This window comes from Leopardus geoffroyi, chromosome C2, assembly GCF_018350155.1.
Source record: "Leopardus geoffroyi isolate Oge1 chromosome C2, O.geoffroyi_Oge1_pat1.0, whole genome shotgun sequence".
NCBI lineage: Eukaryota > Metazoa > Chordata > Mammalia > Carnivora > Felidae > Leopardus > Leopardus geoffroyi.
This window is the reverse complement of record NC_059333.1, coordinates 10,382,038-10,405,325: the sequence shown is the minus strand read 5'-3', so window position 1 is coordinate 10,405,325 and position 23,288 is coordinate 10,382,038. Positions and strand designations below refer to the sequence as shown.

The window sequence follows — 23,288 nt, the reverse complement described above, 5'->3', positions numbered from 1 at the left end:
TGCCATAAATTTCTTGTTTGGAGTCTCTGTGGAGGCTCCAAGCCACGGGGCCCAGGGTTCCGCAGGAGAGTGAATCCTCACGGAGGCCTTGCACTTAACTTCAGCCAAGAGGCATTTGTTCCCACGGCTGTGCTTTAATGCCCGCCACCTTGCTACTGGAAAAGTGAATTCCTTTCTGCTCCGGAGGGAAGGAAAATTCGAAAGAGTTAAGGGATTTTTAACATCCCAGCTGGGACCACCTTCAGGGATTCGGGAGAGTCTAGGTTAGGTCCTGGGCCCACAGGTGGTGGGGGAGGGGGAGGATGTGACAAATACATAAAAAGCTCACACAAGAAACTCCAAACCAGTCAGGGGCCTCCTGTTGACGAGATGTGTTCACATCTCGGAATTCCCGCACGTCCACAGCTTTTTCAGAAGCTGTGTAGTTTGGTGCAGCGGGATAGGATCCGGAGCCCACGTCTGAGTGTTCTAGACCCGACTTGATCTCTCGCTAACCCTAGAATCCCATGGCATACGCTTTAAAGTACATATTTTTGAGTCGCAGGTAATAAGCAGTAAGTGCGATCTTGGCTCGGAGAGACCGGACTAGAAAGATCCATGGTATGCGAGAAAAATCACGAGAAGCCTCACCCTTCTGGAAGGAATACGTCCCTGCAGAGCAGGCGCAAGCTGTCAGATGGAGAACTGAATCTGACTACACCCTGAAATTTCATGAAGATTCTATTTTGACTTCATCAAAACCAGTCCAAGCCTTCCTGTTGCTGAGCATCTCTCTAAGTACTAGCAAGGTTACGGGGCTGCGAAGATGCAGATTCTGGGGCCTCTCAGGGTCTCTCATGAGGCCCCAGAATCTGCATTTTAACAAACCCTGCAGCGGGATTCTTAGGTACTGCCAACTTAGGACCCCCTCCACCCCCCCCATCGGCAAGTTCAAGTTCGGCCTTCCTTCTGCAACATCCAAAGATCTGGCTTCAATTTTGCTGCTCACTGGTGAGCCAGAGTGGTCTCTTCATGGCCCATGAGCATCTCCTGAACCAGCTCGACTGGCCGCCTCATTTATGTCATCTCCTTCGTCCTCCCCAGCCCCGGATAAGATGGCCACTTCTCCTCTGGACCCTCCACAGATCACTTCTGAGTTCAGCAACCAGTCATCTTCCTGGTGTGATGCTTCTCCCGTCTTTGCTGCGCTCTTCGATTATCATTTTGTCCCCTGACTCTTTCTCCTGCTTGGGATTTGCCTTCTTTACCAGACAGTGAGCTCCCTGAAGGCCACTTCATGCCACGTAATCTTTGCATTCCAGGCTATCTTCTAATACACGGTCACGCACACATCAGCCACTCAGTACACTCGCTGATGGGTCATTGCTAACATGTTCTACAGAGTGCGATCAACCAGGCACCCAGTGGGTCTGGGATCAGAAGAGGCTGGGAAGGAAAATGGGGGTGGTAGTGATATGTTGAAAATCTGGTTATATAGTCATGAAAGACACAGATGGAGTGGGGAAAGGGGAGGGTGGACGCCCAGCTCATCGGCTTGCTGTGTGAAGTGGGGAAGGAGTTTCTTCTTGTTAAATATAGTTTCCATTCTACTTGAAATCCAGATGATCAAATCTACAAACCAAAGGATGGATGTCTGGTTTTCAAACTCATCCCCTGGTGGTGGTGACTCTCTTGAGTGGCCTCTCCCCACTGTCCCCTCTGCTCCAACTGACCTCTCTCCTTCTTTTTTGCACAGTTGGTGGTCAGCTCAACAGCCTACTCCAAGTTCAAGTTAGAGGAAATTTCACGTGTTACATGTAAGTAAACAGAATAAAAGTATGATAGTACATCAATGATTAGCAGAGAGCAGTAAATATACCTCAACTTTCATCCCAACATAGCTAGGATTACTGCTCACGCAGACTTGGCTTTCTTTCCTGGCCTTTCTAAGCTCTGAATTCTTACTGTTATCTCAGAGCCTGCATGTTTTCACTTTCAAACTCAGCTAACAATATTGGCTCCTAAGGCATTGGGTGGGCAAGGGGACAATGTATGGAGACCGCCTGAGAGCCTCAGGCACAGAGGGTGCTAGTAACCTATAGAACCCTGTTCCTTAGTTCAATATACTTCCTGGAGGAATACCTCCTGGTGTTCCAGGCTATTCCTTGCTTCAGGCACCTTCAGTGCCTCTCAACCACAGCCCCATCGTTCTCCTCCAATCCTTAACTTGTCTCTTACGGGAATCTTTTGGCCTCAGGAGGAATCCCTTCCTTCTTGGGTTTCAGGCACATCCTTGTTGGCTGTGTGGTCACTCTGCTCACCTGTGTGGACGTGCCCCCAAACTCTGCTCCTAGGACTCCTGCCTTCTCCTTATCTCCTCTCTCCAGCCTATGATCTGGTGTCTCTATATGCTGTCTCTGGCCTTGTCTCTTTACGCTGGGTTCTCTTGTCTTTTATCTGTCTTCTTCCTTTTCCTCTGATACTCAAAGCCCTTATGATAGTCTTTAGAACATCTGTTTAAGGTGATAGCTTCCTCCTCCACATAATAAAGAGATTAGGATCCTCTTTTGTAATATAAAGGTGCTTAGAATAGATACTGGTCTATGATATTGGTCCTTGGGAATCCCCAAATGACCTCTGCCACCATAATTTCTAAGGCCTTTCAGTGTTTCCACCTACCCTTTGACAGGTTCTCACTCCCTGAAGACATGCACACTTGCTTCCCCAATTTCAGGGGGAGGGGTAGCACTTTCCAGAAAGCAAAACACCAAGAGGGTCGAATAAAGGGCAGAAATACATCTCTACAACCATAACTCTGGTGATAGATAATACGAGGTTGGATTATCAAGCTCGTCATTATTTACATTTGGGGCCTGGTCATTCCCTACTGTAGTGGGCTATCCTGTGCATTGTGAGAAGTGTGATAGCATCTTTTGCCTCAACTGGCTAGATCCCAGTACACTTCTCCCATCCTCCCGCCATTTGTAGCCATTACAAATGTCTCTAGACATTGTCAGATATGCCCCAGGGGCAACACTGCCCCTCACCTCACACCCGCTCCCTCTAGTTAAGAACCACCAATTTAAGATACTTCATGGTGAAAAGCTTGGTGAAGAAAATGGGAAAAGAAATGGGAAATATATCTGGAAAGAAGTTTCCAATATATGGTCTAAACAAATGAAAAAGGAGACTGAGCAAACAGATCCATGGGAAAGGAACCACAAGAACAGATCTTAAGGAAAAGGATGAAAATTACAAATATAAGAAGGCATTTATTTGGACAGAGGATCCGCTAAGGAATGTTCCTGAATGGAACAAAGAATGAGGGCCAAGCTTGACAGAATCCTTCCTAGCTGCAGATGTGGCTATGGGCAAAGCTGAGTGTATCCATGGGACCTGGGTCCCGGCCTGGCTGAGGGGCATTTAGGTGCAGATGGGCTTTGGGAGAATGGTCGGCGTGTTTAGGAACACAAGATACTCCAGTTGTTCAACAAATACTCATGGTTTCCGAACAGAATGGGGAACGCGCGTATGCAACGTCACCTGGCCAACATTTCACTGAAGACCATTCCCCCCCTTGATTGAGAGCTATGGAGAAAACGTGCTGCATCTACAAGACAGTCTCTGTGTCCACTCACCTTCCCAAGTCTTTACCGAGAAAGGCAAAACCGAGACCTTAATGACAAATCTGCTGTAAGTTATTTACCGAGCCTTTTCTGGTTTTCCACTAGTTTTCCTTTTTGGACAGGAAAAAAAAATGGTTTAGCTTTCCAATAAAAAGGCCTTTTTAAACTGGTAACAGAAGAATAGAGGGCATCCCTTCTGTTGTTTTTTGTTTGATGTCTTAGAGGTAACTCGATGGGAAATGGAGTGGACCTCATTATCCATCCTGAGATAAGAGATTCTCTTGCTCATTGACATTTATTTTTCCACAAAGGTATTCAATTTAAAGCACAAACCAGTCAACTCAGGAACAGAAAAAGCCCCTTCACTATGTGTTTTTCTCACATGTTTCTTGTGTACTTACCCAGCCTCCCACAATGGACACCCAGCAGACCTTCCAGCCCAACACCCTTTGGACAAAAGTGGGATCAGCCCCATGCAGCCTGCTTCTCCTTACTCTAATATCCCCACATACTCTTTCCTATCCTTAGCTAATCACAAGAGTTAAGGTGGGGGGCCAAGTCTGAGTAGAGGTCTTAATTTCTCACTCCCAGCTGTGGTTGTATGGCTGGAGAGAGACTATCGTGGCCTCTTCTGCCCATACAACTGGGCCTTCTATACCTCAGCAGTAAGCACAAGGCCAGTGGATTTATCCATCTATCTGTTCAGCTGCCTATCCATGCATCCATGAATCCATCCATTCATCCAAAAATTCATCCATGATCCATCTGTCCATCCATCCATCCATCCATCCATCCACCCATTCATCTATCCATTCATCCATTCATCCATCCATCCATCCAACCATCCATTCACCTATCCATCCATCCATCCATCCATCCATCCATCCCTCTGCCCATCCGTCTACTCATTCATCCATCCACCACCCATTCATCCAAACATCCATCCATCCATCCACCGATCCACCTGTCCATCCATCCAACATTTGTTTAGTGCCCACACCTTTTCAGGTGCTGTGAGAAAAAGAGAAAAGGATTCATGAGATTATTTCTCAAAGAGCTCAGAGTCTCTGGGAGAATATGTTTAGAAACAGAAAACCTTGAATTACATTTTGGTGAGTACTGCTGTACCTACATGAACCGAATAAATAATAGAACCAGAATGTGCCCTGTTGCAGGAGACCCCAATGGGTACCCTAGAAGTCTTGGCTACCCCTGCATCACTCTGGTAGCCCAGTGGCGTCAGGGAGCAAACATAGACTGTGTCCATCTATGTCTATGACAGGGGTGTGGGGATGCCTGGTCTTTTTCCTGCAGCGTTTCTAACAGACACACGTCCCACGACTTACAACTCGCACACTGACTTCCCTGCACTGAACAACAGCCCCATGGACTGGCTGGATAACCCTGCTACCAGAAGTTATGGGAGCAATGACAATTGTGCAGAAGAAATCTTTCCCCAGAGAGGATTTGAAAATAATATGCAGAACAGTGACATTGAAGATGCTTTGGCACTTCTGAAACTTTTGACTAAATCTTCAATGATCTGTAGGTCCTGGAATCTCTCCCTACCTGGTCTTTTTGACTACTTTTCTCCTAGATATCTAGAGCCTTCATCCAAGACCTGCTGAGAGTACCCATATGAAAAAGGAAATAAAATGGGTTGTTCAAAATCAGGATTCAGAACGGCAGCCTCCTGAGCTTCTAATAGTTTTGAAATAGTTAAGAGCTCTATTGCTGTCAAGTATTTCCCTTGATGTCTGTAATGAGAGGCTAAGATCGCTCATTTTTACTTTATTCCAAAGGACATGAGTGCCCAGGTCACACCCTCTCTAGAAGACTGTCTCTTAAGTATGCGTAGTTTAGCGGTTAAGCATTCAGGACCCCAAACCAGACTAGGGTGGTGCCCCACCATGCCACTTCCCAGCCGCGTGCACCTCGATGAGTTTTGTGGCACACTGTGCCCCCGGTCCCCCATCTGCAAAACGAGGAGATTAAGTGTCCCCCTGTGTAGGTGACAACAATGATGTCAGTGCCTATTTGTAGGCACCTAACACAGGGCCTGGCCCTTGGAAAATGCTACATAATAGTGCTTGCTCAATACAACTGGACATTCCCCAATGCTTTCCTGTCACTTCCTATGGGGTGACTTCTTCCTGCTGAGCTTTAATCATTGTGTATGTCAACCACAACAGCCTGGACGCATTGTCCCAGGAGTACCTAATTTTCCCTCTCTTGCCCTAGAAAAACTCTTGAAGGTCAGGTTAACAGGTCTGATTTCTTCTCGAAAGTAACCCCAATTTACTAATTCTTTCTTGTTTGTCCTCAGCAGACTGGAATCTTAAGGTACCCTTGATTCTCTGCTCTTAATTACGGGAACTCTGGCTGCCTGCCCTAATTTCAAGGCCCTTGCTCATGGACCGTCCCTTTTGGTGGACAGCCTGAGCCAGCGCTGGAAGATGGGGACCAGCCAGGTGTGGTGGATACAAACATGTCGGAGAGGGTCAGAATCACCACATTTTTAAAATTTCCTGACCCATAAGTAAATGGGAAGCACCAAGAATGGACTGGTCCCTAAGGTTTCTCCGGAGCAGTGGTTCTCAAACAAGGGGTGATTTCGTCACTTCGAGGAGATTTGGCGATGACTGGAGACGTTTTTTTGTTTGTCCCAGCTTGGGGTGGTGATGCGTCTGGCATCCAGTGGTGCAGGCCAGGGATGCTGCTAGACGTCTCCCAACACACAGCACAGTTTTAACGAACAGTAGTCTGGTCCCCCAAGTCAACAGTGGTGAGGGTGAGAAGCTTTGCACAGAATTAACAGAAGGCGGATTCGCAGCCTGCACGATGCCTTTCACTTAGAAGGTCAGCACGGAAAGATCTCAAACATCCGCCCTCTCATTTCCCAGGTGGGACCTGGGAGCGGAAGATCACGTGCAGGGGTACACACAGCTGGAGCGGAGACCCGCATCAGCCCAGGGCTCTCTGCCCAACCCCCCCCCCCCTCCACACTGCATCCCATGCCTGAGCCACTAGCTCCTGGCCAGTGGCTGAGCCAATGGATCCAGTGGACCTGCCGATCCAATCCATCAGATGCCCCTGTGCGTTCACGTGAGTGCCAACATCAGGGTTCGCTTTGCAGAGTTCGCTTGCCGTGGTGTGTAAAGACGAAAGGGGGAAAATCAAGCAGAGTGGTGTCTTGCAAAAAAAAAAAAAAAAGGCAAATCAGGTGGGCAGCCGAAGCCCCACTACCCCGGGTGAATTCAGCTACAGTTTGCCGTGTATTCCGGTATTCCTAACTTAGTCCTCATGGCCACCTAGCAGGTAAGCACCGCCACCACCCGCTGCTCAGAGGACGAGAGGAGGCCCAGAGAAGGTAAGCAGGCGGCTCAAGGCGACAGCGGGAGCCCTCTGACCCGGAGGGCCGTGACCACCGCCCGCCCTGTCCGGGGATACAAGTGGGTAAGCCAGCGACATCCGGGCTGGGCTCTGCCTCCTGCCAGCCCTGTGGCCTGGGCTGTTCTGTGTGCCTTTTTTATTGTTGTCAAATGGGGATTAAGAGCCGTACTTATCTCATAAGGTTTTTATTGAAAGGGATCATGGTGGCAATGTGCCTGCTGCTTCGTAAGCACCGGTGAGTGTTGGTGAATGTCATTAATAAGCAGCCGTGAGACTGAACTGTCATCTGCGGCACAAGCCAGAAGCCTTCCCGGCGGAAGCACAGAGGGCACGTGACTGCACTGAGTCTGGCGGTGGGGGCTCCTCCCTCTCATCCTCCTGGTCCAGAACCTGTTCAGGGCCAGGCAGCAAGGTCCTTCCCTGCCTTCTACTCCTTCGGGCCACGTTACCGAAACGTGGAATGGACAGATGAGGCTGTCATTTCTGTGTGAGTGACAGGATCGAGGCTGGCCTGACGTGGTTGACGTGGGCAGCTAGGGCCTCCGAGGGAGGCCACTGGGGGCCTGGGGGCCAGGATTCCCCAGGAAGGACCAGAGCCTGCCTGAAGGTCAAGCGGAGATCACGGAGGGAAGACGGCGGGACGGAGAGAGGGAGGGAAGCCGGGCTGGGGCAGGCTGGGCCGGGCCCTGGGGTGCATGCAGATGGCCCTAAGTAAGCATGCGAGGGTGTTTTCTGAGTCACAAGAATTCCCCACATATAATCTCTAGCGCACGGAGATTTTTTTTTCCCTGTCATTTGCACACTCTGCATAAGGAAAGCAACTCTTTTGAGGTGATACAGAATCACCTTTCCAGAGGAGCTTTATTAGTTTACTATTATTTTTTATTGTGGAGAATAATTAGCTTGAGCGCCTTTTAATTTGTTCCCATTAAGATGTTTGCATAGCAGCAATTAGAGCCTGGCGGGCTCCCTGCCTTCTCGGTGAGCAGGGGCCTCTCACTGGCTGTGAGCTGGCTTTGGGGGTGGGGGGGAAATGTAATTAATTCTTGCGGCCTTTGCCACGTGGAGAGCCCAAGGAGAAAGGGAAGGAACTTTCTGTGACTCTGTGGTACTGGCTGTAGACTAATCAGATGGGAAATGCCTTTTTATACTAATAAGGTTAAAGAGAAAACGAAAACCTCAAACCCACCTACTTGAAAACAGGATTTGTAATGATGTCGGAGCACTGGCAACACGGACTTCTGAAATGACAAATGTCTCTGCCGAAGGGTGGAGAGGCTGTTCTCAAAGGCTCACCAACCAGTCAGTGGGTCTCTGGCTGTGCAGCTGGCCCCCAGTGACATGGAGGGTCCTGTTTACAGGAGGGGTCGAAGCCACTTCTTGGTGGCACAGCTGAGTCCGCTGCTTCCACGGTAGAATTTTTATCTCGGCCATGGGAATAATTGGATGTGGGCGTTTGCTGGGACCTTCACTGGAACCCTGGCCAGGGTCAGGGTCATGACAGTGCAGGCTTTGGGGGGGCTCCTTGGCTTCCTAAAGGATGAACTCATGTATGAGACCCCTGATTACTGGGCAGATCATTCTGTGGGCTCTTCTGTATGTGGGTCCCGGGACGCGGACCAGGATGCGGCAAGGGAGCCACCTAGGGCGCAAAGTTTAAGGAGGCGCTGTCTCTCAAAGTCAGGCCGGCCTGTGGGGTCAGCCCACCTGTGAGCGAGCACCTCCTGAAGACTTTTTTGCAAAGTGCCTTGCTGTCTCGCAGGAGTGCCACTCCTGGCAGGCTCCCAGACCGATGGATTAAGACAGATGGCTGGGGAGAGAGACTTAGGGCTGGTTTCTCCCCACCCAAAGTAGCATCCCACCATTGCCTTGGGAACAGGCCATTCAGGCATACAACCTAGTTTGAGCACCAGCGACTTAGAGAAGCGTCTCTCGTGCACTGCCCTGGAACCACATGAATGTCTCCCTTGGGGGCAGCTCTGATGGGGCGGGACCACCATGAGGGTCAAAGTGAGCCGGGCATCGGTGACGCGGATGGGAGGGACCCACACTGCTGAATGCATCCAGAGATATGTAAGCAGTCCAGGATAATGGATGGTACCCCGGCTCAAGGCCGCCTGAGGTTCAACCTCTCCTCTCTCCCAGCACACACGGTGTCACCTGCTGTCCGGGGGCCTCGACTCGTCTCTAACTCTGTCGGGTGTCGAACCAAGAGAAGGGCAACCTCCCGACAGGCAGACCGTGGGCTCGGCGGTGAACTCCTCCACTTGCCCCTGGCTCCCTCATTTGCATTCAGCCCCACCTCTCGCAGGTTACCTAACCTCTGCGTGCCACGCTTCCCTCGGTGAAATCTGATTAGCGATGAGAATTCCTGCTCACAGGTTTTCGCGGAGGATTTCATGAGGTGACACAAGCAAGAGCTTGGCACCAATGCAGTGCTGGTACATAGTTGATGCCCAATAAATACCAGCTTTCCTATGACCAGTTCAGCCTTGTGAAGCTCAGCCCTCTGCCACGAAGCACTAAGATCATTTCTGCGCTGTTACAAGAGAAGTAGAGCTGGTAATTCATCCTCGTCTGTGCCTGGCCACAGGGCCCCTCTCTGGGCTCAGCAGAGGTTTACTCTCCCGCCGTAGCCCCTGTTCTACACGTCTTCCGTGGCATTTCTCGGGGCTACTTTTCACCTAGTGGCTCCTCCTGTGTCTGCTGCTTCATGTTTTACCTCAAAGCTTGACAACCTTCCAAAGTAGGGATCGTTGCCCCCGCTTTACAGATGAGAAACCCGGGCCCCGCACGTTCGGGTAGATGGCTCAAATTCACGCAGGTGGTGAGTGCTGGTGATGGGGTAGAAACCAACCCCCTGACCTCAAAGCCCCGGGACCCCCGCACCACCCCGCCTGGCGGATCAAGACCTGGCGATCAAGAACACTTGATTCCTTCCGGAGTGAAGCTTATGCTTAAACATCCGTCGAAGAGTCCAAGGGAAGGAATAAAGGTCTGCTTGTAAAAGCGGAGTCCCAGTTAGCAATTTGTAGGCGTCCAGAACTTTTCTGTGTCAAATTAGGGTATTCTTGGAGGAGAAGGGAAAAGCATCACAACTTGCACTTTAGGTGTATCTTATTTTAATTTCCATTTTTAGGCTGTCTTTTATAACGCGTATACCATAATTATATCAGCACAGAAGTGCAGGCATGTAATTTATAAGTAAATCGCTATGCATAGGTTTTCGGGTACGCTAATTAAGTTTTATTTATGTGTCACATGATCGGGAGAGGTTGGAAGTGACTTTCGACTTTCAGAAGCTCCTGTTCCCCCTAGAAAAGGTTTTGTCCAATTCAGTCCATCATGGGGAGAAATCCCAGTGGGCTGTCTGAGGTGTGTGAATTTTGAGTGCTAGCCTCTGCGAGTGTGCGAGCGTGTATGAGAGAATGCTCGAGAGAGGAAAAAGCCTTTACTTTTCTTGAGAGAGGCTACTCGAGACCATACATACTTTGAATCAGGAGTGCGGTGAGGACAGATATCCCTGATGGGGGTTGTAGCCTGGGTTCAGATCTTGTGGGAAGACAGCATTCTCCTACTTCCCAAGGGTCCCCCTTCGAGAGCTGGAGGCTGGCAGCCTTAGCCAAAGCCATCTCTCCCCTCTCTTCGTGAACATGCACGCTTGTAGTTCCTCTGGTTTTTCAGATTTCACCAGAGACTCTCATTACAACCAACCTGGTTAACCCTAAAATTGCTTAAGGGGGCGGCGGGTGTGCGGTGGGCAGCTTAGCGAAGGCACTGCTGGGTTGACCGGTAAAAGAGAACATGCAAACCACAGGGTGGGTGAGAACATCCAAATCACATCAGGGCAGAGGAGGCCCTTCTCTCTTCCTAACGCGCGCACCTCAGCTGCGGACTCCATATAAATTCCTCTACTTAATGTGTCCCCACAATGAAAGGGATTTAGCCCGTAAAGGGCTGTGGCGTCTGACCAAGGAGAAGAGTAATTAAGGAGGATTGGGAGAGGTGTCTGCTAATTATTGAGACTCCAGGTGGAATCTGCCACCAAAGTCCAGTATCTATAAAATGCTAGGGGCCAGGGGCCAGGCAGAGCCAATTCCTGGGTCTTACTCAGGTATTGACCAGCTGTGACCCCTTAGAAAAGTGAATGTCTCTGGGGTCCTAGGCAGAGAGATGTCTAAGATCACTCCAGCCACAGTATATATTATATGTTATATGTTCCATGTGATGTGCTATTTATTATATATTATATGCATATATTATATATTATACATAGTTGTATTTATATATTGATGTATTATATAGTTATATATTATATATTATACACACAGTTGCATTTATATATTTATGTATTGTATATTATATATTTATGTATTGTATATTATATATTATACATATAGTATTTATAGATTTGTATATAATAGATATTATATATTTATATATTGTATATTATATATTATGCATACAGTTGTATTTATATATTGTATATTATATATTATACATACAGCTGTATTTATATATTTATGTATTGTATATTATATATTTATATATTGTATATTATATATTATACATATAGTTGTATTTATAGATTTGTATATAATATATATTATATATTTATATATTGTAGGTTATATATTATACATATAGTTGTATTTATAGATTTATATATTGTATATTATATATTATACATATAGTTGTATTTATAGATTTGCATATAATATATATTATATATTTATATATTGTATGTTATATATTATACATATAGTTGTATTTATATATTTATGTATTGTATATTATATATTATATATACAGCTGTATTTATATATTTATGTATTGTTTATTATATATCTATATATTGTATATTATATATAATACATATAGTTGTATTTATAGATTTGTATATAATATATATTATATATTTATATATTGTATGTTATATATTATACATATAGTTGTATTTATAGATTTATATATTGTATATTATATATTATACATATAGTTGTATTTATAGATTTGCATATAATATATATTATATATTTATATATTGTATATTATATATTATATATACAGCTGTATTTATATATTTATGTATTGTATATTATATATTATACATACAGTTGTATTATACATATGTAGTTTCAAATGCCAACTGAAACTATATAGAGCTATATATGTAAAACTATACACACACACACAATTTAGAAATATTAAACAGGATGATGTCTCATAGTTCATTTGTTATTTAAACATATTCATACACCTCCATGACACAGATACAATGATTGCTTTGTTTTGAACACAACACAAAAAAAAAGGAGCTTTTTTTTTTATTTTTAAATATGAAGCAATGATGTAGGATGATTGGCAGCTGAACAGAATGTCCATTGTTGGCGTTTGTGTGTCTTTACCTGACCCCACACCCTTCAAAGTCCTAATATTTGCTTAAGGTTGTTTAATACTTGTTCCTCCGCTCTAGAACTTTGGGAGTCATGGCCACCCTGATCTTTATAAATAGTAGATTCAATAATGAGAGAGTTGCTGCCTGAGTTTCTCTGTTCATCCTTGTCAGTGCCTATGTAATTTCATTTTTACCCTTTCCCACCACATTACGTGCTCCAGCCTGTAAAGGGCTGGGGGTGGACAGAAGTTTCCAGAAGGCCAGAGCTATTTTTCCTTCCTCGCATTTTCTCCAGACCCTTGCAGGGGCTTTATACATGTATGCAGTTTCAGATTTTTATAAATTATACCCTTGCAAAGTGGGTGAGTGTCAAGTTCAGCTGTGGCCACTGGGGAGGTGGCTGGGGCCTCCCAGATGCAGCCTGCAGACGGTGTGTGGAATGAGGGGCTTGGTGCATGTAGTTCAAAGCGCAGCAGAAGCTGTGTAATAAAAGGCAGCAAACTGTGGTTGATGTTAAGACTGCTTCTGGAAAAAAATGGCCCCCAAGCCAGTGTGCTTCAGCTCGTCTATGTTTTCTTTTGCACATTTTGAGGCTACAAGAAAAAATAACCATTGAAGTGTATGCACGCTTAGAAAAAAAATGCAGAGCAAAAGGAAACTGTTCTTTCCCTGAGCAATGAGAGAGCAGCTCTGATGTTTCAGCTCCCTTAGAAAGCTCACCCCAGGGTGGCCCGTGAGCCCAGATTACCATGCAGCACGTTTCAGATTCTAAGTGACCCGTTTACTCTTTTAAACATACTTCCTTTTGTAGCAACGTGGATGGAACTGGAGAGTGTTATGCTAAGTGAAATAAGTCATACAGAGTAGGACAGATTCCATATGTTTTTACTCCTATGTGGATCCTGAGAAACTTACCAGAAGACCATGGGGGAGGGGAAGGAAAAAAAATGACTAGAGAGGGAGGGAGCCAAAACATAAGAGACTCCTAAAAACTGAGAACAAACTGAGGGTTTATGGGGAGTGGGAGGGTGGGGTGGGTGGGTGATGGGTATTGAGGAGGGCACCTGTTGGGATGAGCACTGGGTGTTGTATGGAAACCAATTTGACAATAAATTTCATATTAAAAAAAAAAGAGAATAAAATGGTGACACAGCCATTCATATAAAAAAATAAAAAAATAAACATACCCCTATGTGGCCAACTGGCTACTGCAATATGTTTTAGATATTTCTTTAAGGTCAACAATAACAACAACAAAGGTCTGAAACCCTACACACTTTCAGAAGAACTTAAGTGTTGATCTGATATACTAATATCGACTAATCGAGCTCTCCAGGACAGGTAGAAACAGAGGTTTGCTTTTGGTGCCCCTGGGCTATACTGATTTCATTTCTTGCTCATCTAATGACTTCATTCTCCATCAGACATCAGAAAAAGTTTCTTTGGAAGAGTCACAGTCTTTGCTGAGGACACGTCAAACACCAGGAGTAAAAGTGGGACAGTCAGCCGGGAAGGGAAAGGAGCCACATGTTTGCAAATGTCACAGCCACATAGTTCTTTCTCCCAAAGGACGTGGTTTCTTTCTTTCTTTTTTTTTTTTTTATTTTTTTTAATGTTTATTTATTTTTGAAGGAGAGAGAGAGAGAGAGAGAGAGAGAGATGGAGTGTGAGTGGGGGAGGGGCAGAGAAAGAGGGAGACACAGAATTCGAAGCAGGCTCCAGGCTCCGAGCTGTCAGCACAGAGCCTGACGCGGGGCTCGAACTCACAAACCGTGAGATCGTGACCTGAGCCGAAGAAGTCGGACGCTCAGCCAACTGAGCCACCCAGGCGCCCCTTAATGGACGTGGTTTCAAGATTTGCCAAGTTGAGTCCTTGATTTAGAATCCTTTTAACACGGGCTGCGAGTTTATACAATGAAGCATCAGTTTTGAAATCAGTGGAGCCATTGAACAAACCTAACTAGCCAACTGAGATTTCTATTTTGGGGGCTCTCTTACCTTCGGGCCCCCAACATGCCTGGGAGAGCTCCCTGTCTAGAAAGAAGTCCATCTGAAAATAGACACATAAGGACCGCAGACCCCTGGCATACACGAGACCAGCGGGTTCTCTAAGTGCACATCGATCATACAGCAAGACGAAATGAGAGATTTACATTATTGCTTATTTCAGGGAAACACTGTGTAAAGATTTTTTTGTTTTCCTTATTGAGGCGCTGGCTTGCAGGGAGGTAGTTTGCATCCAGACTGAGGAAGTTGACAGGGCCGGTCGTTACGAAGCAGAAATAATCTATCACTTGCAGAAAACAAGGTGTGAATGTGTTCTATCTCTTCCATAGAGGGTTATTATCTGGTTGTTTTATTTCCATCACAGATAAAAACGTCTTGAGGTAAATTTAAGGAGGGCAAGTTAAAAAAAAAAAAAAGCTCCTCTCAAGAAATTCTATAGAAAAGAATCCTCTTAATAATAATAATAATAATAAAAGTATGGGGCGCCTGGGTGGCTCAGTCGGTTGAGCGCCTGACTTCAGTTCAGGTCACCATCTCATGGTCTGTGGGTTCGAGCCCCCTGTCAGGCTCTGTGCTGACAGCTCGGAGCCCGGAGCCTGCTTCGGATTCTGTGTCTCCCTCTCTCTCTGCCCCTCCCCTGTTCGAATTCTGTCTCTCTCTCTCTCCTTCTTTCAAAAATAAAACCTTAAAAAACAAAAGTTGCAGGGTGTCGAGTCGTGAGCTTTGGAGCATGCAAGGAGCAGGGCGAGGGAAAAGTAAACTATTTCCAGTTACTGACAGGTACTTCGGCCCCCCAGGCCAGGTATGGTGGCTCTCACATAAGCAGCACTCCCGTGGACGTGAGGCTGTCTGCTTGTCTTCTCTCACCCGAGAGGCAAGTGTGACAAAGAGAATAAGTGTGACCTTGACTCCCATTTAACCAGCTCCGGGCCCCGCCCCATCCCGTCTCCAGAGGATCATGAAGATCCGAGGAAGAACCCGGGGTCGCCCCGTATGTATTTTCAAAGCACTGCCGACATGGAAAGTGTTGGGACAAATGAGACGAGATGTCATCAGGGAGCAGGCGGTCTAGGGAACAGCATTTGCTGTCCTGGAAGGTGCTGCATGGGGCTCACTGGACCCCCCTTCCCAGCTGCCCTCCCCCTCTGCTTCCCTTCCCTCTCAGGGCAGGAAAGTGACAACCCCACCGTCCCAGACACCTTCCAAGCCTGAGGTCTTGTGACCTGGGTCTGGCCTACAAGACATCCAAGGGGAAGTTTGCAGAGAAGGGCTTCTTCCTCTGCTGAACAAAAAGCCTCATGAAGAGAGGGTTTGGGCCCTCGATCTCCTTCCTGCCTGGACAGAGCTGAGGTTCAGGCCTAAACACAAGAGCACCACGGCCCCTCCGAACCAGCCGTGGGTTGTCCTCTCGAACCGCCTGCCGCAGGAGATGGGCCAATACCCGGCTGCTGAAACGGCTGGAGTCAGCTTTTCCTAAATATGCAGCCAAATGTAATTCTCACTGATAAACTCTAGCAGGAGGTTTGCACTTTGCATGTCACTGTGATACAATTCATTACCGTAATCATCTTTTGGATACGTAGTTTATTTCTCTTAGTTTTTTCTCTCTCTTGCACGGCAGGCATCGTTGGGGGCATCATTGGGTGTTATCGGGAGAGTGGAGGGGAAGGAGAAGGGAGAGAGAGATTCAGAAAGCTAAGAGAGCAAGGGAGTGGGACAAAGAGGGGGAGTCTGCAATCCAGAGGAGTGTCGAAGCATACTTTTCGAGCACGCCAGTAGTAACTTGAGGTTTTGCGTTCGGTTCCGTGTTCAGGAATCATCCATCGTTCTCCAGAAGCACTCTCTGCCTGTGTGCAGGGCCTGCCAAGCTCTTAAAGGAAATGGTCCCTTTCGACTACTGTGGGCCATCATAGTTATGACATTTTTTGGTGGGGAAGGGACAGGCCCAGGAAGACACATTGCTTAAGCCTTATTTTACTCAGGAAATGCAGGGCATTGGCGGCACCCAGGAGGAGGGATGGGGGAAGTCAAGGAATGAGAGTCACAGGGCAAGTGTTATGCAGATTTTAATCTCTGTTCAGGGACCAGAGCAGCTTCTGGAGAATTCTCTAAAGGACGGGAGTTAGAAGGAAAATTTTTCAAGCCAATGTGGGAAAATGCTTTGCGTGTGCGAATTGGTAGGAGGACTATTTCCTATCAGGAAATCAAATAGTTAAAAAAAAAAAAATAGCCGCTTCGTGTAGCCACAAGAGGAGCCTCTGTGATGTGCTATAGGGCAGCTCTCTGACGCGTTCAAAGATTTTGAACAGGAACTTTGTAACTCGGAGGCCGGCGCGTCTAGAACATTACCAGCCCCTTTTGGTAGAAAACTGAGACACAGAGACATTCAATGACTCATCTAGGTCACTAGGAAGCTACCTGAGAAACTGAAAACGAGCTGGAGTTTCCTGTGTGGCCTCTGCTCCCTCCCCCAGTGACAGAAGCAGACAGGGCTTCTCCATCTCTGGGCTTTGATAAAGTAGGTGATCAGAAATGTCTCAGAGGCGCACGAAAATAGGCAGCCTCTCAGAGGCCTGGAGAACTTGCATGGGGTTCAAGGGCGAAATGGTGTTTTCGTTAAGAAGGGCCTTGAGGAAAATCAAGCTACACCAGGGCTCTCGAGGAGGAGCTACATCGGTCAAGGTTGATGTTACAACACACCCCAGTCAGCCTCCATATTTAAAAGCCACACTGGTGGGGCGCCTGGGTGGCTCAGTCGGTTAAGGGTCCCACTTCGGGGGCGCCTGGGTGGTGCAGTCGGTTAAGCGTCCGGCTTCAGCCAGGTCACGATCTCGCGGTCCGTGAGTTCGAGCCCCGCGTCAGGCTCTGGGCTGATGGCTCAGAGCCTGGAGCCTGTTTCCGATTCTGTGTCTCCCTCTCTCTCTGCCCCTCCCCCGTTCATGCTCTGTCTCTCTCTGTCCCAAAAATGAATAAACGTTGAAAAAAAAAAAAAAAAAAAAGGATCCCACTTCAGCTCAGGTCATGATCTCGCAGTTCGTGAGTTCGAGCCCCGCGTCGGGCTCTGTGCGGACAGCTCGGAGCCGGGAGCCTGCTTGGGATTCTGCGTCTCCTTCTCTCTCTGTCCCTCCCCTGCTTGCACTCTGTCTCTCTCTGTCTCTGTCTCTCTCTCAAAAATAAATAAACATAAAAAAAATAAAAAACTCTAAAAAAGAAAAGCCACAATGATTGAGTTGAGCTATACGAAGGGTCCAGGCTTCTCTCCTGTCCTCTCTGTGGGTACTTCTGAGTGAGGGAAGGGTGATGTGACGATGGGAAAGCCATCGGGCTGACTTACTTAGCACCTCCCACACCCCACTGGGGTTCCCGCTGCTTCACCTTTGCCCAGACCGTACATCACCCCCCGCCCCAGCCTCGACCACCCTTCCCTCTCTCCTCTCAGTTCCTGCCTAATACTTAACTGCCTGTTTTTGTGACTGTGCCAAGCACATTACACAGGTTACTGAATTCAGTCCACACAGCTGCATTAGCCATGGGTACGACCACTACCTCCTTGTTTTGTAGACGAGGAAACCGAGGCTCACGAGAGAAGCTGCTTTTGCTATTCGGCTAAAGCCAGAAAAATGGAAGGGAAAAGTCCATCATCCCTGGGCTGTCCGTGCCTGGTTCACCTACAGCCCGCCGCCCCGCCTTGTTCTCTCACTGTTCCCATCGACTCCGGGCTCTCTCTACACCGACTCCCAGCCGAGGGCTGGTGTCTCTAATAGAGTCTCCATGTGTGGTGGCCTTGGAGCCTTCCTCGGCCCAGGGTATCAGACCCAGCCCCGCTTTCTCTGTAAGGGGGCAGGTCTCTCCTGAGCACACATCTCAGGGCTAGTTTGAGGGAACAAAAGAACCTCCTGGCTCCTGATTTCTTTCCAAAAGCTCTCCAAGGGTTCTGGCTGTTTAGCTCCTGGGTCGGCTGCCGTTTCTGAAGACACTTCGGCTACTGCTTGTTCACGGGGCCTGCACTTGGTGTGCGAGCAGATGTGGGGCCTCCTGCGGCCTGACACCCTCCCCCACCCCCACCATCCACCCTCGCTGCTGAAGTGTGCCTTGCAAGGACTCTGAAATCCGGGGACAGTCCCCCTGGAGGAAACAGAACCGAGGCCTGGCTTCTTCTGGGGACAGCTTTTTGCTCTTTTAAAACTTAAACGCTCCAGAATTGCTTTGTCATTTTCAAAGGTTTGTTAGCGTGCAAAGAAACTAAATGGCGAAACGTACGATTGTGAGTTTAGATCGATTTTTGGCACCTTTTTTTTTCCCCCTCTCAGTTTCAAAATGTGTGGGCAGTTTCAAGATGTGAGGCTCCGTTTTGCACGGGGTAGGGGGCTAGGGTCTGAGTCTTCAACATCCGGGAGGGGCCCTAGGAAGGGTATGGTTTCCTGGTGGGCCAGAAGCAGTCAGATTTGCTAAGACGCATGTCATGGGTTGAATTGGGTCCCCTCCAAAATTCATAGGTTGGAGTTCTTAACTCCTAACACTTCAGAATGTGGCTGTATTTGGAGGCTGGGTTTTTACAGAGGTGATTACTGGTAAATTTAGGGTGGGCCCTGATGCCACAAGCCCGGTGTCCCTATAGGAAGGGAGATTGGGACACCGATATACACAAAGAGGATGGCACGAACACACAGGGAGAAGACGGCTACCCGCGAGCCAAGGAGAGAGGCCTCAGAAGAAACCAATTCTCCCGGCACCTTGAAGCTTTCCAGAAATAAACCTCGACCAGACTTCTCAACGAGACTTCGGTCTCCAGAGTCATGAGACCCTACATCTCCATTGTTTTAGCCACCCAGCCTGTGAGGCTTCGCCATGGCGGCTCCAGAAAAATAATACAGATTTCACACCTTTCAAACTACGGATGCCCAAGTTAACCTACGGCTTTCTGTGATCTGGACTCTTCGGTCGAGCCAGAAGCGTCTCGGCGAAGGTTTTTCTGAAAATAGTGGCACACGGAGGCTCCCAGAGGAGCACGCTTCACTCAGCCTTGTATTCTGCCATTCCTTTTGAAAGATACCCTCCAAGAAGACAGTCGTGAGTCAGCCTCGCTGAGATTTTTTTTTTTTTTTTTTTTACCTGTGGTTCTAGGAACTCAGAGGCATATTAGCATTCGGGCTTTGCATAGACTACTAAGCCACTTCTAAGAACAAGGCTACCTGAGGCATTGTGCAAAAGTTCGCATATGCCACCGTTTTCCTCTTTCCCATCTACCACTCGCCCTGGGGGCCGACGCCTTGGGCCTCGTGGGGGGACACCAGTGTGGGTTCTGCCAGAACGCTGCAGCTCGAACCACGCGTGTTCGTTCCTCCCAGGGAACGTCCGTCACGTCTAACCTTCTCACCTAAGCAAATGAAGTGAGAGTGTGGGGCGGCATGGTGGGAGCAGAGAGGCATTCTCTGTGGTAGACCACATGCATTTTGCATGCCACTCTTTTAGACCCTTGCTTGCCTCTCAAGGCAAGGGAACAGTGGTTTGCTTGGTCCCACCCCTCTCGCTCCTCCCGGATTCCACATGGATGTCTCTGCCGAAAATGAGCTACGGGTTTCCTCCTGTGAGGATTGCACGGACCGATAAAGTACCGTCCCGGGAGGAAAACCAGGCATTGTTTCCCACCCCCGTAGTTCAGAGCTCCAGGGAGGGAACATTTGCCATAGATTTTACGTAGCAAGAAATGACCACGGGGCTGAGCACTGCTAATGGCCAGTCTTCGGGAATGTGGCTAAGAACGCCGAGAGAGAACCATTTGCTGGAGATGACCAGACACGATTCTCCTAGCATCACGCTCTCAGGCAGGGCCCAAGAGGCCCCGAAAGCAAGGACCTTTGGCCACCCCTCTGGCTCCAGTGAGCGTGGAAGGCTGATCCCGACGATGCAGACCCTCCATTGGCGGGTCACCTTGCTAAAACTAACTGGGAAATTGCTAAGATTTCACTTTGGCTCCCTGAAATGAAATCTCAATGTGATATTATTCAAGTTAGAGACTGTAAAAGCCCCTAAGTTCCTTCTCCTGACACCGAGGGCTTTTGCCAATAGCCCTTCTGAGTCTTGATTCGAGTCTCAGGGCTCTCTCGCCCCCACTCACTTAAAAGCAAACTGCCCCTGTTCCTAACCTGGGGCGGCTCAGTGACCTGCATTAGCACAGGAGCTATGGGGCTGTGCGAGGGCCGGGCCTCCTTCTATTTCCTGTATTTGAGCCGGTCCCTGGGTCCCTTCCCCGTCTCTGCCGTCTGGCCGGTAAGGACAGCTTTGAAGGCAGCCTCACACTGTGCCCCAAATCCAATCTATTGCCCAATGGAATGTTTTCAAATTTCCTGACTCTGCCTTCCTGAGTTTGATAAAATAGGAAACAATAATTGTGTGGAGGGTATTGAAAACGGAGTGAAGGCAGGAAGATCTTTCTTTCTGTTATTCTACAAATATTGCTTCCTTTGCTCATTAGTGGCCCAGAGGAAATGCAGCCAGGGAGCAGCCTAACAGCTTCTCACCAGCGGCCGGCGTCTCTGCCACAGGAGCCCGGCGCTGCTCTGCGACAAGGGCGTGTGACTCACACACATCGCATGATTCAACTTCACTAAAATTTCCTCGGCTGCCAGTAAAGAAGCATTTGCAAACCCTCTAATTTGAAGCTTTGAATCGGTTAATGACTTGCTTTCTTCCCCTTCTCCTGAAATCCTCCCCCACCACCCTCCACACACACACACACACACACACACACACACACACACACACACAGCTTTGTCAAGTTTTTACATTTCAGGGACCCGGAAACCTAGAGGCCCTGTGACATTCACAATAGCATTTGTTGTGACAAAGTGGCTGGCAGCCTTCTGCATTCCCCTGCTCATTTGGCTGTAGGAACAAATAATGAGTCACAGATCCTATTTGGGTGCGCGCGAGAGTTTGTAGCCAGAAAATTAATTATTCCCCCGGCCGATCCCACTCCGTCCCCGCTCTGCCAAACCATCAAGCCGCATTTTGCAGGCGTCGGTCAGAGTGCGAGCCCCGACACACTGCTCTGCCTTCGCGACATTCTTATGTTCTTATTATTTCTGTTTGTTGAAGCACGGCCCTCTTTTCCCCCCAGCGCCGCGCAAAACGCACACGCGCACGCGTACTCACACACCCAGAGCCGCGGCCCCGGCGCAGCTTTGCACATTGCGCGAGGCTGCCTGCGAAACTGCAGACAAGCGTTTCCACACGGGCCGTTCCAATTAGGAAGCGCACCGTCTAATGACCCGGGCCGCGACACGACGCTAGACTTAGGAAACGGTTTCATTGCTCTTTGCGCAGAGGGAGACAGAGATCTCTCCATAGGCGACAACTTGCATTTCCCCCTTCCCCCCCCCCCCCCCCCGAAGGACGCCGGCTGCCGCTTTGCACTGAGGCCACGAGGAGCGTGGCCCCATCCTGGTGGTTCTAACACAGACAGATCCGCCTGGCTCTCGCGCTCTCTCCCTTGAGGGGACAGCAGAGCTACCACTTTGCCCCCGAAGTCCCCAGGCTGGTCTAACGTGTGCCTGCCAGCCTGCCTCCGCCTCCGCCCCACGCTGGCACCAGCCCTCCCGGCCAGCTGTGCAGGTGCCCGCTACCACCCCCCCACTCTCCCCCCCCCCCCCCCCCCCCCCCCCCCCCCCCCCCCCGCCGGGGCGGGCCGAGTTCAGGACGCTCAGCTACCGTCATTGCAGGCAAGGGGCAGAAAAGCAAACCCAGACGGCTTCTTGCGAGCTTTATCATCTCTAGGACTTTAATCAGGAACAGCCCAACTTACTTGCACTTGACAAAGTTCTCACACACCGACTGAACACTTCAACAGCTTAGCTAAGTATTTATTAAAACATTTCTGAAGAGCTGCCATCTGATGAATAAGTAATCCAATAGCCTTGTAATCATACGCCTGAGTTTGAATTCCTTCCACCAAACCGACAGGGAATCGACGGGAGCTACGCGCCCCGAGTTACGACAAGCTGCCATTTCGTTATCTGCAAAGCCGAGCCAAAGAAGGTATCGAAAGACCAGAGCGTACTCACCTCTCATGAAGCACTGTGGGTATGAAGGAAATGACTCAAATATGCTGTCTGAAGCCATCGCTTCCTCCTGAAAATGCACCCTCTTCTGAAGGCGGGGGATTCAATGATTTCTTTCACCTTTGGAGGGAAAACCAAAGAAAGGTCACTGTGTTAACCTCACCCCCCGACCGTGGCTCCCTGCCTTTCTTTCTTTCTTTTTTTGTTTTTTTTTTGGTTTTTTTTTTTGTTGTTGTTGTTTGGTTTTTCCTCCCCATACCTCTGGGGCTCCCTGAGCCCTGCGAAACATGTACCTTGGCGAAAACAAAATATTCAAATTGTTCAAGATTTGAAAAAAAAAAAAAAAAAAGCGGCGTCTTGGCTGTGGGTTGGTGATGTTCACCACTCTGTGAAACCCTGTGGTTTGCCGTCAGTGTGATTCGTCCTGCTCGCTGACCACTATGCCGGGCGCAGACTTCTGAGACTACCAGCCTACCCAACTTGTGGTTCTGTGGTTGTTTATGGGGCCCAAAGAAGTTTTCACACAACCCAAATTACAAATTTAACTGTTCCCCTTTCCACAGCCCGTCTTAATTGGTTCTTGCCAATCATGTGACTTAAGTGATGTCAAATTTCTTTTTTTTTTTCCTTTCTTCTTTTTTTTTTTTTTTTTTTTTTTTACTTTCTGAGCAATGCCCTTCCTTCCCCACCCCCCCCCCCCACCTGCCTTCCCCGAGGCTGTTCAAGAAAAGAGCCGAGTAGAGTCTGCAAGAGAGGGACCGTAGAGAAAAGTGACTCAGTCTCTTATTATATCAATGGTCTTTGCTGATGGAGGACAACTTGGGT

The 23,288-nt window shown here is 48.2% G+C and overlaps 1 protein-coding gene across 5 annotated transcripts in view; it reads right to left on the bottom strand.

The window, feature by feature from the left end:
• RUNX1 (RUNX family transcription factor 1) overlaps positions 1 to 22,986 on the bottom strand; it is a 260,177-nt gene extending 237,191 nt beyond the window's left edge. For 2 of the 5 annotated variants that reach the window (XM_045501443.1, XM_045501444.1), the window contains exons 1-2: positions 22,757 to 22,986; positions 22,467 to 22,583 (exon numbers count right to left, since the gene is read on the bottom strand). In XM_045501443.1, the coding sequence (XP_045357399.1) occupies positions 22,467 to 22,524 (58 nt within the window). In that variant the 5' untranslated portion in view covers positions 22,525 to 22,583; positions 22,757 to 22,986. Of the gene's footprint in view, positions 1 to 22,466; positions 22,584 to 22,722 lie in introns of all 5 variants that reach the window. The other 3 variants (XM_045501439.1, XM_045501441.1, XM_045501440.1) reach the window with 2 other exon arrangements.
• Between the last annotated feature and the right edge of the window lie 302 nt (positions 22,987 to 23,288).